At 51.0% G+C, this 16,742-nt stretch overlaps 7 protein-coding genes across 7 annotated transcripts; 4 read left to right on the top strand and 3 right to left on the bottom strand.

Moving 5' to 3' along the window:
• Nucleotides 1-315: 315 nt before the first annotated feature.
• Nucleotides 316-4,491, bottom strand: BDW74DRAFT_146948 (putative SNF2 family helicase/ATPase). The gene is made up of 5 exons (XM_073723451.1): nt 4,116-4,491; nt 3,999-4,016; nt 3,792-3,935; nt 778-3,732; nt 316-725 (listed from the first exon to the last, which is right to left on the bottom strand). The coding sequence occupies exons 1-5, from the start codon at nt 4,230-4,232 to the stop codon at nt 627-629; spliced, it is 3,333 nt and encodes a 1,110-aa protein (XP_073586885.1). The 5' UTR covers nt 4,233-4,491; the 3' UTR covers nt 316-626.
• A 184-nt stretch (nt 4,492-4,675) lies between these two features.
• Nucleotides 4,676-5,967, top strand: BDW74DRAFT_146949 (uncharacterized protein). The gene has a single exon (XM_073723452.1). The coding sequence runs from the start codon at nt 4,939-4,941 to the stop codon at nt 5,722-5,724; it is 786 nt and encodes a 261-aa protein (XP_073586886.1). The 5' UTR covers nt 4,676-4,938; the 3' UTR covers nt 5,725-5,967.
• Nucleotides 5,968-6,581, bottom strand: BDW74DRAFT_146952 (uncharacterized protein). Its single transcript, XM_073723453.1, has 2 exons — nt 6,320-6,581; nt 5,968-6,239 (listed from the first exon to the last, which is right to left on the bottom strand). Exons 1-2 carry the CDS (start codon nt 6,423-6,425, stop codon nt 6,058-6,060), a joined length of 288 nt encoding a protein of 95 aa, XP_073586887.1. The 5' UTR covers nt 6,426-6,581; the 3' UTR covers nt 5,968-6,057.
• Nucleotides 6,582-6,617: 36 nt separating this feature from the next.
• Nucleotides 6,618-8,632, top strand: BDW74DRAFT_174855 (putative AP-3 adaptor complex subunit mu; the record flags this gene model as incomplete). The annotated part of the gene is made up of 3 exons (XM_073728150.1): nt 6,618-6,661; nt 6,719-7,138; nt 7,198-8,632. 3 exons carry the CDS (start codon nt 6,618-6,620, stop codon nt 8,630-8,632), a joined length of 1,899 nt encoding a protein of 632 aa, XP_073586888.1.
• A 593-nt stretch (nt 8,633-9,225) lies between these two features.
• BDW74DRAFT_174856 (uncharacterized protein) lies at nt 9,226-9,612 on the bottom strand (the record flags this gene model as incomplete). Its single annotated transcript, XM_073728151.1, has 2 exons — nt 9,226-9,331; nt 9,422-9,612. The coding sequence occupies 2 exons, from the start codon at nt 9,610-9,612 to the stop codon at nt 9,226-9,228; spliced, it is 297 nt and encodes a 98-aa protein (XP_073586889.1).
• A 449-nt stretch (nt 9,613-10,061) lies between these two features.
• BDW74DRAFT_146958 (putative histone acetyltransferase) lies at nt 10,062-14,161 on the top strand. The gene is made up of 4 exons (XM_073723454.1): nt 10,062-10,982; nt 11,043-11,122; nt 11,212-11,259; nt 11,330-14,161. The coding sequence occupies exons 1-4, from the start codon at nt 10,495-10,497 to the stop codon at nt 13,888-13,890; spliced, it is 3,177 nt and encodes a 1,058-aa protein (XP_073586890.1). The 5' UTR covers nt 10,062-10,494; the 3' UTR covers nt 13,891-14,161.
• A 612-nt stretch (nt 14,162-14,773) lies between these two features.
• On the top strand, nt 14,774-16,732 carry BDW74DRAFT_97775 (CFEM domain-containing protein). The gene is made up of 8 exons (XM_073734215.1): nt 14,774-15,084; nt 15,146-15,281; nt 15,336-15,514; nt 15,567-15,603; nt 15,651-15,718; nt 15,770-16,152; nt 16,207-16,274; nt 16,328-16,732. Exons 1-8 carry the CDS (start codon nt 15,052-15,054, stop codon nt 16,717-16,719), a joined length of 1,296 nt encoding a protein of 431 aa, XP_073586891.1. The 5' UTR covers nt 14,774-15,051; the 3' UTR covers nt 16,720-16,732.
• Nucleotides 16,733-16,742: the final 10 nt, after the last annotated feature.

The following is a 16,742-nucleotide window of genomic DNA, read 5'->3' on the forward strand; positions in this document are numbered from 1 at the left end:
GCATCTTCGGTGGTGATCAGTTCCATTCTGCAAATAAAGGCAATCGCCGATAAAGCCGTCGCGTCGTTGACACGAGGGCCCAGCTAGGACATGGCACCGATGCTCTGACCCATTGAGCTACCTGGCCGGTTGTGTTATTCGTACTGTTTCAGGAAGATACATATTACTGGTTTGCTTTCGTACTGTGCAGTCTTCTAGCAGGGAAGTTAGTTCTGACAGGGTTCCCTGAGGTCTGGGGGTAAGCAAGTAAATAGTTGAGCCACAGCATCAACTTTGCAATCTTATCTGTTCTAAAGGCTACTTACTACCGCGCAGATAACCAGATGCAGAACATTATGGAAAGTATAGAATGAATTAAACTAACCAGGCGTTCTACCGTAGCCAACGCCGCAACCGTAATCCGATAGAGAAGACATGCAAGGGTACAGTTGAAGTAAGCAAAAGGAAACCAACCAACAAACCGACACAGACCGCCGTCCGCTCTGCGCCTTTTCTTTCACTCTTCTACGGGTTTCGCCAAAATCACCATACAATAGTACAAGATAGATGTTAAGTTATGTTATGTTATGTTGAGGAAGGGCCGAGCATTGAGTGAGCGCTTGGCGTGTTGGGGTCAAGGAATCGAATCACTTCTTTCGACCGCGCGACTTGGGAGGATTTGCTGAGGAGGCTCGGGATGTGGAGACCGAATTGCCTTTACCCCTGACGGCTTTGACTTGCTTGTTCTGCTGGTCCGTTAGTTGAGTATATAGATGGTCAGAGAAGGGTTAGGCTTACCACGGCGGCCTTGGTCTTTTTCTTAGCCGGGGCCTCGTCTTCATTGTCAAGTTCGTCCTCGTCACGGTCACGGCCGCGTCCCTTGCCATCACCATTCTTACCCTCCGGTTCAAACTCCTTGGCGATGGTGTTGAGGAGTGTCGTGCAGCGGCGGCCGATTTCCACAGGTGTCCGGCTAAGGAAGAACCAGTCGAAGCGGAAGAGCGGGGACTCACGGACCTCGTCGCGGATCTTCTCGTATAGGCCTTCGCCATCGACGCCGTACTTGTCAAGCATGACCAGAAGGAAGCGGTCCTCCTCCTCGGTGTAGACCTTCTTGTTTGTGGTGGAGACGGTGTAGTTGATCTTCAATTGCTGGAGGGGCACGCGGTACATCTCCATCTTTTTACGGAGCATCTTGCGCTGATGGCCCATCTTGCGGAGCTTTTCTTCTCCTTGCTCGATGACGCGGATATACTTGGGGTAGTCCTGAATCTCCGTAAAGCGTTTCCAGAAAACCTGAGCGTACTCCTCGATCTGTTCTGGATCCTTGCTGTCTACCTCAGTGGCGATGCCAATGTAGTCAGTACGGCCAAACTTGGCTGATCCGTTGATAAACTGCTGGAAATCACGACGGTTCCACTCGGGAAAGCCCATTTCTGACAGCCTTGCCTTCTCCGCTTGTTCATCTTCAGTCAAGGGCGCGGCCGTATCAATCAATTGCTGCTCAAGGTCACGCTCCGCTTCACGGTCCTGGAGTTCCTCCTCGGGTCCATCTGCAATAGGGACCTTGTAGCTTATTTCTTTATGGAAGAAAGCGGTCTCCTTATCTTGAAGCTCCTGAAGGCCCTGGGGGAAGAATTGCCAGTCATGGATGGCAATCTGCTTTGGTGCTCGGGGGACCTTGGGTTTAGGATCGGCGGTTCGTCCACCTGTAGCAAGGGCGTTGCGGTAGTACTTGTCAATGGAGTAGAACTGCTCTTTCCTCTCACGTTTCGCGGGGTTGATCCAGTTGATCCCAATGTCCTTCTTTTTGTCCGCAAAGTCTTTTCCATTCCATTCGTAGGCACTTTCCGAGTTAAACTTTTGTAGGTCGTCAATACCCAATTTCTCGTACTTCTTGTTGAGCTCCGCCGTTCTTTCTTCACCCTTACGCAGAATTGCGTCGATCTCGTCGTCCGTCAATGCCTTGCCCTCTTGCAGGGTGCTCGTTCCGCCCTGCTTATTGAAGATCTCGGCAGCTCCATGTTGAATCATACCGAGCAACTCATCCTTGGAAGCAGCATTCTTGGCTTGTTGCTGGGCCCGGCCTTGTTGAATAACAAGTTGATCCAGTCGCAACTTCTGTGCAGCACGTTCCAAAACTCTCTCTTCAATTGCAGACTCAGTGATAAACCTGTACACGACGACTTGTTTTGTCTGACCGATACGGTGGGCACGGTCCATGGCTTGCAAATCGGCCTGCGGGTTCCAGTCGCTGTCATATAGCACAACAATATCCGCAGTCGTCAAGTTGATACCTAAACCTCCCGCTCTTGTGGTCAAAAGGAAAATAAACTTCTCCGAGTCTGGTTTGTTGTATTCATCAATGGCGGCGATTCGATCCTCGTGGGCTGTGGTACCATCGATTCGGCAGTATTGGTACTGTCGGAACATGCAGTAATCTTCCAAGATATCTAGAACACGGCTCATTTGCGAGAAAATGAGGACCCTGCTTCCCTGGGCCTGCATACGAGCCAGAAGTTTGTCCAGAATCACCATCTTACCCGCGTTGTCAATGATATGCACGTCATTGGTGTAGGGAGGACCGGGCTCCGCTCCTTCAAAAAGGTAGGGATGGTTACAGCATTTCCGCAGCTGCATGACGATATTCAGCAGACGAGTCTTAGACTCCTTCTTACCGGCAGCACCGTTCACCGCGTCTATATCTTTCTCAAGAATCTTTTGGTACCATTTGACCTGCATGGGGGACATCGGCACGTAAAGATTCACTTCCTTCTTGGGAAGGAGGCTCTTTTCGACATCGCTCTTCACGCGACGGAGAAGGAAAGGTCTTAAGACACGGTGAAGCTGTTGCACGACAGTATCCTGGTCCGCCTCCTGGTTGGAGAACCACTGATCAAAGGCTTCTGAGTCACCAAAGACGTCTGGCAAGAGGAAATTGAGAAGAGCCCACAGTTCGTGGAGGTTGTTCTGAAGCGGGGTACCGGTGATAAGAAGGCGATTTCGAGAATTGAAAACACGGATGATCTGAGCAAGTGACGACTCCTCGTTCTTGATCCGATGAGCTTCATCGATAATAATGTACTCCCAAGCAAACTTCTTGAGATGCGACTTCTCCCGGAGGATCATTTCGTAGCTAGTGATGCAGACATCGAAATCCTCGTCAAGAAGCCTCTCGTTGATCAACTTGTTGCGCTCCTCCTTATCTCCTTGTAGCACAAGGACATTGACCTCGGGAGTCCATTTATGAAATTCTCGCTTCCAGTTGTCTAGCGTGGATTTGGGCACGGCGACGAGATGAGGACCGGTGATATCGCAAATATGTCGAAGATATCCGATGAACGATATCGTCTGTAGGGTCTTTCCTAGACCCATTTCGTCTGCCAGGATACCCGAAATACCGTTCTCGTGTAAAGAAACGAGCCAGTTCAGTCCAGCAACTTGGTAGTCACGCATCTCACCCTGAATGTACGGTGGCGACTCTCGAAATATTGTGTTGGTTTCCCCGCCGCGCTTCTCGTCGTTCAAGAGCTCAGCATCCTCCTCCTGCTCCGTCCGTCGTCTTCGGTCGCTGCTTGCGCCTCCTGTCCGCGAAGAAGCTTTCCTCTTAGACTTTGACGCTTCTTCGGCGTTTTGTTTGTCAATTTCCGCCATAATCTCTTTAATCCGAGGGTTAGGGTTCGTTTCGATGAAATGGCGGAAAAGATCGGTGAGTCCGAGCAGATAACGAAACCTCCGAATGGAGTCATCGTCCTAAGATCAATACGTGTAAGACACTCAAGGACATTGTTTGTATCATCACGGTGTCTAACCTTATTCTCATTTAAGGAGCCATGTTTCTTGCCAAACATATTCTTCCTCATCTGATAGGCCTCGGACCTCCGCCTTCGCCCGTCTGGCAGAACTGGATCGCCTGCAACACTGCTCGCAGTAGTGTTCGGGTTCGTATCCGAGTCCTAACAGATAATATGTTAGCCGTTGTTGCGAAGGGAGAGATGTTCGGCGGTCGCAAGTAATACCGTGTAGTCTGGTGTATCCTGGTAACCCTTGATAGTTTAGCAAGTGCTCAAATTCCAAGAGATAGCACAGGGGTGCACATGCTGATCTCGAGGAGAAGGACGCTTTTCGCAACATACCGTCATCTTCGCGTCTAAGGGATCCACGGGTACTGAAGTGGGCTCCTCGTTCGCGTCTGTCATCGGAGTATCTGCCTGGGAAGGGGGATCGGAAGCTGGAACAGCAGCAGGAGCCATGTTTGTCAAATGCGCGACCTGCGCGAAGCGGTAGAAAGATCGTCAGTGAAATGTGCGTCAATCGAGATTGAGGTCAGGCGGAACTATGTAGCTCGGAGTATGTAGTAGTTCGCGATGAATTGAGGATGTTTAGAAAAGGAAGAGAAGTGAAGCCCAAAATATGACCGCCCAAACAAAGAGTGCACAAGGCGCCGTCCAGACCAAACAAGGCGTGAATGACGAGGAAGCGCAGGGTTGGATGAAAGAACGGAGACCGTGGATGAGTGTCGCGGATGGCAAATAATGGTGGATAGACGCGCTAATTGGCGCGCCCGTTTACCTAAAACTAAAAGCAGCAACTGAGTTATTCCGCACGGAAGATGAGTTTCCCCGCGGTGGGTGGGTCACGTTACCATGACCACAGCAGAAAGAAGAACGTCGAAGGTGGTTCCCATCAGACATATCTCGATCTTGTTCCAGTTTAGAGCTTTTTCTTCTTTGACGCGGGGATTCTTGTCCGCTTGACGCTCTGGTATTTTCTTTATTCTACGGGGTCGCTCTCATTTATCCTTTGCTTTGGGCCTACAGGTTTGCCCGAGCACGGCTCCCTCTCACCCCTCCTCCTGCTCGAGTTCGGTACCGAGAAACAAAGGGGAAAATCTCCGCTTCAAAATAAACAAGTTATTCACGCCTGATTGCAGCTGCTTTTGCAGTAGCTGGAACCGCTATGGACTCGATGAGGTCTCTCAACACCTCGTTACCGAGTTCGACGCCCCGCCCGCCTTCGGAGCAGCTCCTCCAACAGTTTAGAACCGCTGCCCTTTCAGTCACCCATCTTTATAAGAATGCTGTGTTTGCGGAGTCACAGGCAAGGCAGGCCGGATATCAGGAGGCCATTGAAGATTTGTTGCACTTCCTCGACCGGGAGAACCTTGGTCTGACTGATGGAGAGGGTTGGCGGGTTCGACAATGGGCCACCGAACGCAGTGATGGCCTGGCGCATACAAGCGACGATGACGATGTGGAGAGAACTCGAAGCACGACTCCTGCTGTAGCACGCAAAGAACCTTCTGAGCCAGAAGCCCCTCGACAACCGACCAAGACCGCATTACCGCATCGAGAAGAAGAAGCTGCCGCCCAGCAACCCCCATCTACCCCTGCCGCCCAACCATCCGAACCTGTCATACTTGACCGACCTCCGCTTTTTACTTTCGCCGCGGGGCCAACGTTCCCGCAAGTTCAAGAACAAGAAATAGACATGCAAAACTCAGACAGCGAGTCCCCATCACCGCAGAGTGATACGGCCGCCACAGTTTCTGTCTTAGCACGAAACTCCCGCCAGCAAAACCGGCACGGTAACATGACTCGTCCAAGCCCACGAAACTCAACGCGCGATTCCCCGGTCGGAATAGGGTCGAAGCGAAAGAACCAGTTCCCCGACTTTTTTGATTTATCCGGGACGGGAAATAACCGAGATTTATTTGGAGGCGGCAAACGAGGTCGCTTTTGCTAGAGGCACGATTTTTTCGAGCCTCGGGTTGAACTTCGTTACGCCATTTTCACGCAGCGGTTGTCATTTCTATTCTCTCGGAGCATATAGTAGGAGTATTGCACATGGTTATCTCATTGTTTTTCTTACATTCCTATCCATTTGGGGCTGCAAGATCTTCTGTATCTTTTTTCTTCCCTTATCTTGGTTTATACGCATTACATTCATAGAGTCTACCCGATATGGAGATACCCAATGAAGCAAATCCTTTTTACCAACGTTTGACGTCGCACCCATACGTATACATGTCCCTATGAGAAGGCCCGGCAGTCGTAAAGTCATACGCCTGATGTGTCCTCAGGCAACTGCCCGCCAAATGCCCAAGCCAACAAGCGCTGCGGATATGGTTGTAATTCCCAACCGACGTGACCCCATCTTGTATTTGGTCGCACTTTGCATAATCGCCTTTTCTTGTTTTCGCAGATTCGTCATGCCGGTATAGTAGCTGTACACTCCGAGTCCGACAAATGCAGCAGAGCCTAGCCATGAGCATTAGCCTTCCGTATTTGATATTCCGCCAAAGTTCGGACAGGAGACCGAACTGACTGATCATACTCACCAGTGGCTCTGCAGGAAAAGCAGTCTTCAAACTCATCGAGAGCTACTGGAGGTTTTGCCTTTGAGTTCTGCACACCCAAGGCGTTATCTTCCGTAGGAGCCGCCATTATCCTAAATTGTGAACAGAGATATCAAATGTTGCAAATTATCCAGATGCGACGGGGAAACAAAGGCAAGGCGGAAAGAGGCGGCAGAAACAGCGATGAGTTCATTTGATCATGTCGGTGATGGTTGGGATCGTCGCTACTTCAACTGAACTAAACCGTGACGGAAGATCAAGCTGGAGAGCCGTTGACACCATGAGCGGCGAGATCGATGCTCTCTACATATATGACGAGCAGAAGTTGGTGCCCCTATGTTCATTCGCGGCACACTAGTCTAACAGTGTCGTTTGCTCTAGCCAGCCTCTGGTCGAGCAGGTCTATCGCTCTCGTCCGCCCTCCGCGGCAACCATTCGATCCCTCTATTTCGCTCATTCTGCGCCACGCCCGTCGCTGTTATATTTCCCGAATACATCCCCGCCAGTGACCGTCTTCTCTATAGTCGAGTCCAATCTGCATTTTATAGTGCTCTCGGAATCCGACACCGAGCCCCTCCTCGCGCTCGAATTCCTACATCGCGTCGTCGATATACTCGAAGAGTTCATCGGAGCGCCTTTAATTTCAACAAAAATACAAGCGAACTACGATGTTGTGGCTCAATTACTCCATGAAATGTGCGATGCTGGCATCGTGTGCAACACCGAACTAAATGCCTTACAGGAGGTGGTGGAGATGCCGGGGTGGATGGGGAAGCTGTTGGGCAATGTTGCCTTACCTGGGTATGCACTCGCTCATAATCTACAGGAGATATGGGGCTTTACTGATATGGCCGGTATAGATCATCAACACCGATCTTAGGGCAATCCGGGCTGAAGCGGCAATCATTAACATCCGCTAATGCAGCCCTTGGACCAGCCATCCCCTGGAGGCGACCTGGCGTCCGGCATACTTCAAACGAGCTTTACGTTGATATAGTGGAATCTCTCACAGTTACAATGGCCCCGTCAGGTCGCCTACTATCTGCGTTAGTATCAGGGACAATCGCCTTCACGGCCAAAGTATCCGGTGTCCCGGAACTGGTATTATCTCTCACAGCGCCCGGAGGTCAACATGCCATTGCGCGTAAGATGGAGCTACCTGTATTTCATCCATGCGTCAGGCTTGCAAAGTGGCGGGAGCGGCCAGGTGAAATGAGCTTTGTCCCGCCGGATGGACGATTTATCCTCGCTGGATATGGGGTGGACTTGCTGCCGCTCGACCCTAGTCTCGATCAACCGCCAAGTCACATGGAGAAGCTTTTCATTCCTACTATTGTTGACATACGAAAGTCGCTCGGGCCTGTGGGCGCTGATTTCGAGGTGCGGTTAACGCTCAACGCAGACTTTCCGGGATTCCCCTCTGGAAATCGAGCTGGAGCGGGCCGGGGAGGGTCTGGGACATCTACTCCTTCTTTTCTCGGCGGAAGCAGCAGTAATACTGGTCCGCTTCTGGAGGATGTAGTGGTGACAGTGCCAATCCCCCAGTCCGTACGGAACATCTCAGACATGAAAGCTAGCCGCGGTGAGGCTTTCTTTCATCCCGGACGGGGCGTACTAGAATGGAAAGTCCCGACTAAGGACTCGGGGAGCATCTCTGGAACTGCTACTCTTCGCTGTACGGCTATCGGCCACAGTGCCGAGGATCTTGAAGAAGATGATCCCGAGGCTGATGCAGAGGCTACATTGTTGCAAGGCTACTACGACGAGTCGGCAGCAGTCTCTTACCAGCAGAATCCCGAACCAGACCTCTTAAAGGCAAAGCCGAAGAAGAAGAAAAAGAAGGTGAAGAAAGTGAAGAAATCCGGATTATCTCGTCGTGGCGCGTCTGTATCTACGCCTGACGTCGACGTCAACCCTGAAGGCGAGACACCCGCATCAGACCTAGCATCTGAGCAACCACGTCAACCGCCGTCTTCTCAACCACCATCACAACCTGGAACCCCTTCTCTACCCACACCTCAACCCTCATCCACGCCACCACCACACCGTCCCGAATCACCTTTCTCCATATTCCACACCGCGCCGCGCAAAACCCGAACACAGATTAATTCTAGCCTTATGCCGAACTCAGCCTCTGTCTCATTCTCTGTACGAGGCTGGCTTCCCTCTGGCATAAAGGTTGAGAGTCTCACCATCGACCCCCGCCGAAGCCGTGGCCTCGGTGAGGGCGTAAAGCCATACAAGGGAGTGAAATATTTATGTGTTAGTCGGAAAGGCATAGAGAGGAGATGTTAAATCATATGGTTGCATTTACAGGAGCGCTGATTTTTGCTAAGCCCATTTGTTTGGCAATGTATGATGAGCGTGACGTGGTTTGGGTTTCTTTTAAGGCTTCTGTTCGCTAGGTTGGGTGATTCCTGTATAGAAGCGGGCTCCACACGCATTTGGGATGCAATGCTTATGACGTGGACGATACTGAATGAAATCTACTGAGTCATCTAATGATGCTTCAGTTTATACCTTGACACTGCGTCAAGTTGATAACTCAACACGGCCAACCACTATACTCACACCGTAATGGTTCCGATGGTTCCTGATCCTCTCGATAGAGTCAGGCAGTGAAGTTGAAAGACGTCATTGGCATTGATGGTATGATACAAACAAATCTAAGAATATTTCCTCAAAGCACATGCATATATGACGTGTTGCCCAGTCCAATCACTGGGGATGGTGCCGGATCATAGGGAAATGACTCGCAGCCCTAATCACGGTACGGGGCGAGCACTGGCTGGGTTTGCGAATACATCCTGTCGAGCGGGGGACCGGGCTGTCGGCAAGTGAATCATTCGAAAGCGTAGGCGGAAATAGGACGATTGAACGGTGAACGTCTAGTACATGCGCTTCTCGACCTTCCATGGGTTGTTGAGTTCAAAGCCCTTCGGCGCCTCCGGGTTCGTCGATTGGCCTCGTAGGGTTCCTGTGAGTCTCAAGTCTCTTTCCATCACTTTGTAGTAGCGTTAGTTAGTGATTGTACCAGGGTAATAAAGCAATTGCGCAGGATGGCCGGCTCGTAGAGTAACGTACTTTGCTAGAGAGATGTCAGCCAGTGCATTCCGCGCAAGTCGCGCGGAAAAGCGCGCAGTAGAAATAAGATAGAAATCGAAGGGGCTAGGTATTCTTACTCTATCCCACAGATCCCTGTTCCACCGGGCCTTCTTGCCCTCATTTGCGTAGGTCTTCACGACCGAAAGACCGACACCGGTCACACCAAACATCTGGGCTTATCAGAACAGTTCTTCAAAACCTATGCCAAGAGGACATAGAATCATCATGTCAGAAGAAGCGCAATGGCTTCCGATAGCTCGAGATTCAATGTGCCCTCATGGCCGATACACAGCCGGACGGTCGGCGGGGGGCACGCACAACAACAACGATCCCGTAAGGGAGCAAGGCCTCGAAAGGAACACCCATGACGAGCTGTGAGGTATGAGAAACGCAACGACAATAATTGGGATCGAAAGCAACTGATCGATGTGGTCAGCGTCGCAGTGAAACTGCAGCAATAATGCACCGCCGTTCATTTGTCGGTTCTCGAGGTCTGGGCGGGAGGCCGAAAAAGGCTTAGTGCATGCGACGGGCGGCTGAGTAAGCTGGCTTTCAACATCACAGGCAGGAGAAGGGGGCAAAGAAAGCCGTCGCCGAGCGCTTTGAATGGTGAAAGAAAATCCTCCGGACGACTGTTGCGCTGTCGATCTACGCGTCTACCTACGATCTGTATGAAGTGGCTGTTCTGTATGCCTGAAAGGTATAGTTTCCGGCCATGATTCAACGCGTTACGTGCCATTGTTTGAACCCAGTGACTTTGGAGCTTCACTGATACTTTTCCCGATGCGCAGTGGATAGGAAGCGGTGCCGTCTGTTGATTTGCGCATTCTACGGTTCTGGCGCATTCGATCATTGGATATCTCGGGTCCAGCGCCATTCGTTTATGCTCCCGATGCCCGTTACATGCGGCTCCCGATGATTGACGACAAGCAACTCTAGTCTCAACTATCGGGCTCGCCTCCATTTTATTCTCAGAGATAAACTACAGCGGATACAAAATCGCTCAACGAACCCGTTAGCCCTTCAAGCTGGCGACTGCAGTGACATACACTATGCCGGCAACCGTGCCGCCGGCCGCCAACCATGAACTGAGACCACCGGCTGAGGACTTTGTCGACAGTGATCAAGACGCCGAGGGAGAGGAGACCGACTTGTACCAGATGGATCAGCAGCTTCAGGATGCCGTGCACCGCGCATATTCGGGTGAAGTCGCGGCGGAAGTAGGAACAACCGAGGTTGACGAGGATTTAGATGCTGAGGGAGAGGTGGACTATGACCATATTCCAAACGGTGAAGTCGACGAAGCAGAGCCTGTTGGAGCTGTCAAGATCCCGGAGGGAGCTCCAAGTTTGGATAACGACGATGATGCAGACGCGGATGCGGACGCAGAAGAAGATCCAGAATTCACTGAACAAAGCGAGAGCGAGCGAGCAGGCTCCAGCTCATCGAGCAATCGCGACTCTGACGAGGAATGGGAGGCGGAAAGCATCGGCCGCGCAGAAGCTGAAGCAGATAATAATACGGTTCGCGGGAATTGCATGTAAGTGCCCTGTAATACGCATGTCGAGTTCTCGCGATCGAACTAACATAATGTGAATAGATTTTGCAATCAAGATGAAGATCATGATCCAAGCGAAGACTTTGAGGAGTATTTGAGCTGTGCTGTTTGTGGCGATCACTGTATGTTAATCTGCGGCCCTATCAAAACAAAGGCCCCAGCCAGAACCCCGGGATTTTGCGGACCTCTCACTAACTCGGCAACCCGACAGCTCATCGGCAATGCGCCCGTGAAAACAATGCATTCAGCGATGCCGAAGGTAAGCCACCACTGCACATTGTCTTCTGCTATCCCCCTTGTATTTCTTGTACAATTCTAACTATTCTTAGATGCCGGCTCTTGGAGATGTCCAACCTGCCACAGCGAGAACTTGGAGCCGGGCCCCAAAGATGCTTCGCCTCGAAGGAAAAGCGCCCCTAAGAACATGAACAAGGAACTTTTGCCGGCTCATAGTGGCGAGGAAGGTTCCGACTTTCATTCTATCTTCAATACTGTGACTGTTGATGAGGAGCTATTGAACAGCTCGCGATCGCTGCGGAAGCGGAAAACTCAGTCTGCCGATGCAGAGGAACACACGCCTTTTCTCCGAAAACGACAAAGACAATCGCCTGCACGGGTCGAGCGAGACGACTCGCAAGATCTGATCAAAGAGGATGGAGATGCTTTGTCCCCTGTCCGCACCCGCTCTCGGCGTACACGGAAGGATGAACCGGAACATTGTCGTGTCGTAGTGAAACAGTTCGGCAAACTCATAGTAGCCTTCCGGTTACATGAGTCTAAATTATCCAGAATTCTCAATTCGCGCAGTCGGTCCTCGATCAGGAACCGAAAGATCCCCAAACCGCCCCCAACACAAGAACCTCCCCAGGCGCATTTCGCGCCAATAACACCCGCATCTTATTTCCCCTCACTATATTCCTTCAGCGACCGCGAGCTGGAGGAGGCTTCAAAATCCAAGGCTTATGGAGGAATTCTTTCCGAGACAGACGCTGACACATCTAAAACATTACCTACTCATGCTGACCGGGAACGCTTTGAAGCCGCGCGACAAAAAGCTGAAGAGGCATGGCAAAAACGCCTCCAGGAATCCGAGACTGGCGGCGAGGCTGCGCAGCATGCTTCCCAAAAAGTGTCGGGTCCCCCGTCAAGGATCAAGTATATCAATTTTGGCGGGTTTGAGATCGAGACATGGTATGCGGCACCGTATCCTGAGGAATACAGTCGAAACCGAGTGCTCTACATATGCGAGTTCTGCCTGAAATATATGAATTCAGACTATGTTGCATGGCGCCATAAACTCAAATGCCCTGCGAAGCACCCTCCTGGCGACGAGATTTATCGCGAAGGCTCCATTTCGATCTTCGAAGTGGACGGACGGAAAAATCCCGTATACTGCCAAAATCTTTGCTTGCTCGCCAAACTGTTCCTTGGGTCCAAGACTCTTTACTACGACGTCGAACCCTTCCTTTTCTATGTCATGACCGAGTTTGATGAGTTAGGGTGTCATTTTGTGGGATACTTTAGCAAGGAAAAGCGGCCCAGCTCAGCGAATAATGTCTCTTGTATTCTCACTCTACCTATACACCAACGAAAAGGCTATGGAAATCTCCTCATCGACTTTTCTTACCTTCTCACCCGCATTGAAGGCAAGACAGGCTCTCCGGAAAAACCACTTTCTGATATGGGTTTGGTGTCATATCGAAATTACTGGCGACTTATTTTGTCATACCAGCTGCGAAATCAAAAGACGTCACTCAGTATTACCGAGCTTTCTGAGCGAACGGGCATGACTGCGGATGATGTTGTTTCGGCCCTGGAAGCCTTGCGCGCTTTAGTGAGGGATCCAGTGACCAAGACGTACGCTCTTCGTCTCGACTACAACTATTTCGAGGAATGTATTCGTGGTTGGGAAAGCAAAGGCTATGTGACACTCAACCCAGATGCGCTTGTTTGGACGCCGTATATCATGGGTCGGAATAACCAGTCCCAATTTGATCGCGCTCCTATACATACCGTTGCACCGCGCGAAGGGCTTGAGGATGAAGAGGATGAAGCGAAGGAGCTAGTTGAAGAAGCTTCCAAGCAAGCACTTACCAACGGAACGGCTAGTGCCGGAGTTGCGGGCACTGTGCATGAACCTGCAGGGCCTCCTTCTACGGCTCTCTTGTCCAATAGTAATGGCGTCCATCATCTTGCATCCACAGACGCGGTCAAGGCGGCCGAACAAACGGAGCCTGGGCCTTCAAGCAACGTCCCCGCTTGGCGGTTCGAGGTATACCCGCCAGTCCAAGCACCAGTGTCCAAGAAACGTGGTGGTCGTCCGTTTGGAGCCAAGTCATTCCAGAAAGCTTCTATCACTCCGACTACCACTCGTACTAGCGGTCGCAGTACGCCTCGAAAAGTGTCATCCCTGTCAACAATTACTCCAAACGCGAACGAGCCTGGCGTAAGACGGGGTCGGAGTGCGAAGTTGTTTGATTCCCCTTCAATAGACACGGCAAGCGTGGCAACCAACGGCCTAGAAGCCGATCAGCTTGAGCTCTCCGGGGAAACAGAAGCCACCAGCAGACAGGAACCAGCTCTACTGGCGGATGAAACAGCCCATCAGGAAACTCCGGATTCGCCTGAGAACCCAATTGATGCACAAGTATCACCCAAAACAAATGGTATCAATGGACCGAAAGCCGTTGAAAAGCAGCAGGAGCCGGTGACACCTTCGAAGGGTAAAGGCGTTCAAGGTAAAGGAAAGCTGACGCGGTCCGCTAGTCGAAAGTCAGTGGTGGAGAAGATCGAAATGCTTATACCCGCGGAAAGTGAGGGCGTTGGAATGCCTGATGATCATGGCAGCGACGCGGATGCAGAGGGTGACATTGTTATGGATGAGGTATAAATCCCTGGCATGGGGAACAGGCAATGATGCTAAGGAGTACGATTCGGCATGGATGGGCGTTCTTAATCATTGATATTTGATATCTTCTATTTTCTCCGTCTCTGTATCAAGCAAGGAGTGGGCAGGAATTGGAGTTCTTAATGGTCTTTTCGTCTGGGCTTCTGCTTCTTTCTCATCGAGATTTGTTCACGGACAGTGGACTGACATGTAATCCGGTTCGATTGGTATAGTGACAATCCAAGAAGTCTTGAATACATTTATTTAAAGTTTGGAAACCTATACGGATAGATATTATAGATATAGTAGCTGGTAGTGAGCTGCTAGCTCGTCTAGTGGCACCAATGGGGCTAGCGGCGTGACTCGGTCGATTCGCCGACTCGCTCTGAAACTTTGCTGCGTCCACACGTGGGGATCCTGCATCACCACTGCGTGATATGCAGCCAGTGCTCGAGGACGATCCGAGGATCGTTATATTCTATCCATCGGCATTTGAGCTTTCAGACTTTAGCACCAATCAACCGGCAATTCAGCCGTGACGGATGATCGGAGCGCTTCCGGCTCAATGGCAGCGTAAGCGAGCTCAAAGCGAGCCCGCGAGTCAACACTAAGAGGGGTTTTTACGGAATACGGGACTCCAGACTTTCACAATGGGTTTCTCCACAGGCATGATCTCCACGGTCCCAGTGGCTTGGAATCATTGTTGGCGAAACACTTTACTGAAACGAGTTGCAGGAGGCAAACCTTGAGGCGCACTAGCGAACTCTCCACTGCTGATTCGGTATCGATGTGCGGATTTGTCGAATTTTTGTTGACGAACCACCAAAGAGACCCTATAGTCCATAGAATATTGACATCGGCAACTTGGATGCACCGGCAATTGTCGCCTACCTGTCATGATTTTCGAGTCGCAAGGGTCCATTCGGCTCTGGACGGCATCGAATTCAACTACCGGGGAGCTGGTACCTGCGTTTATCACCATTATCATTTGAGTTATCTGCAGGATCTACACTCATCAGGGACCGGTTCATGCAGCACGCACGTACCATGGTCTCCACCTCGCGATTCATATAACTACTGTCAGGGCCCTCGGGCCCTGGCCTTGCATCCTGCAGCTTTCGCAGTCAATACTCAGGCATAGCATTCGTCTGCTCCATATCCAATATGGAGATTCCACCAGACGTTCCAACTTGCGCGGTACGCAGGCCGTTATCCCTCATCTTCCTCTTGAAGGCGAAGTACTGACACCACCTTCAAGCTGACGTGCCTGATCTCCGCCATCGGCAACTCGACATGTGGCTTCACAGACCTGGACTGCGTTTGCGGCGACGCCCAGCTCAATGCCCAGTCCACGGCTTGTGTTCTCGGGTCCTGCACAATCATGGAATCTCTCAGTACGCATTCGAGCCCTCCAATACAGACTCGCCATAGCTAATGGAACCCCGCAGCTGCGAAGAACATGACCTACACGCTATGCGGTTACCCGACGAGTGATGATACGAACGTTTTCCCCGTTACCAATATTGTTGGCCTTGTCGTCGCTATTCTCTCCGTTGCGATGCGCTTGACAAGCCGTGCTATGGATAAACGATTAGGCTGGGACGATCTGCTGATCTCCATTGCTCTGGTAATTGACTGTCTGTGGTTATTCTATGAATGGGGTGCTGACGAAATCTCAGCTTTTTGCTGTCGCTGTCTCCGGTATTGGAATCAAACGTTTGTGCCTCAATCTTTATGGTTGTGACGATGCTAATATCCTACAGTCAAGGATTATGGTCTAGGCAAAGATATATGGACCGTCCCATTCGATGATATCAGAACGACGCTCAAGGTAAGCCCCCGAGAGTACGCACCTAGAGACAGCCCCTAATACATGTTGCAGCTATTCTTCATTGAAGAAGAGCTTTATTGCATCTGCATTGCTCTCGTCAAATGGTCTATGCTCATGCTCTATCTTCGTCTCTTCCCAAATCGTGGTCTACGCATTGCTGTCTTCATCACTCTTGCCGCCACCCTCATATGGGGATTCACAGCCTTTTTCGTACTGCTCTTTTCTTGCCGCCCTATATCCTACTACTGGAACGAGTGGGATGGCGAGCATCACGGAACGTGCCTCAGCCATAACAACATCCTTCTCGCCCATTCGACAATCAACATTATCCTCGATGTTGCCATCACTATCATACCCATGCCTATTGTGTTAAAGCTCCACATGCCGCTCGGGAAACGTCTTGCAGTAATGGTCATGTTTGGCGTCGGCTTAGCGTGAGTCTAACCCCAAATCATCTTATTCAACGGCTTTGATCTGATCCTTTACAGGGTCACCGTTATCAGTATCATGCGGCTCGTTGAAACGGTGGGATTTAACAGCACCCAAAACCCAACCAGTACGTACAAGCTGTATTCATACCGTCCTCTCAGACAGCTAACATCTATGCAGAGGATTTCGTCCCCGTGGGAATATGGAGTCTGCTGGAGTTCGATGTGGCCATCCTGTGTGCCTGCATGCCAGCCATGAGAACACTCTTCATCCGCCTCTTCATCAAGCCAACCGATACATACGCCTACGGCTCCTCAAACCGCTACGGCTACAAGGGCAGCGGCGCCTCTGGATCAAACGGCTCCCGTGTCCAGAACTCACAGAAAGTTCCTTCAAAGGCTCATCCACCCACTGTGGACTCTGTTGGAGGTATCAGGCTTGAGCAGGAGTTTATTCGGCTAGAGGAGGTGGAAAACGAGGAAAATGGATGGTTCAAGCAAGACACTCATCAGTCTTACGAAGACGCCAGGTCCCACTCCGCAGCTCAGTTAGTCCGTAAGGATAGTCCATGAGACCGAGACGTCACGACATTCAT

This window comes from Aspergillus multicolor (assembly GCF_047715735.1).
Source record: "Aspergillus multicolor strain CBS 133.54 unplaced genomic scaffold BDW74scaffold_4, whole genome shotgun sequence".
Taxonomy (NCBI): Eukaryota; Fungi; Ascomycota; class Eurotiomycetes; order Eurotiales; family Aspergillaceae; genus Aspergillus; species Aspergillus multicolor.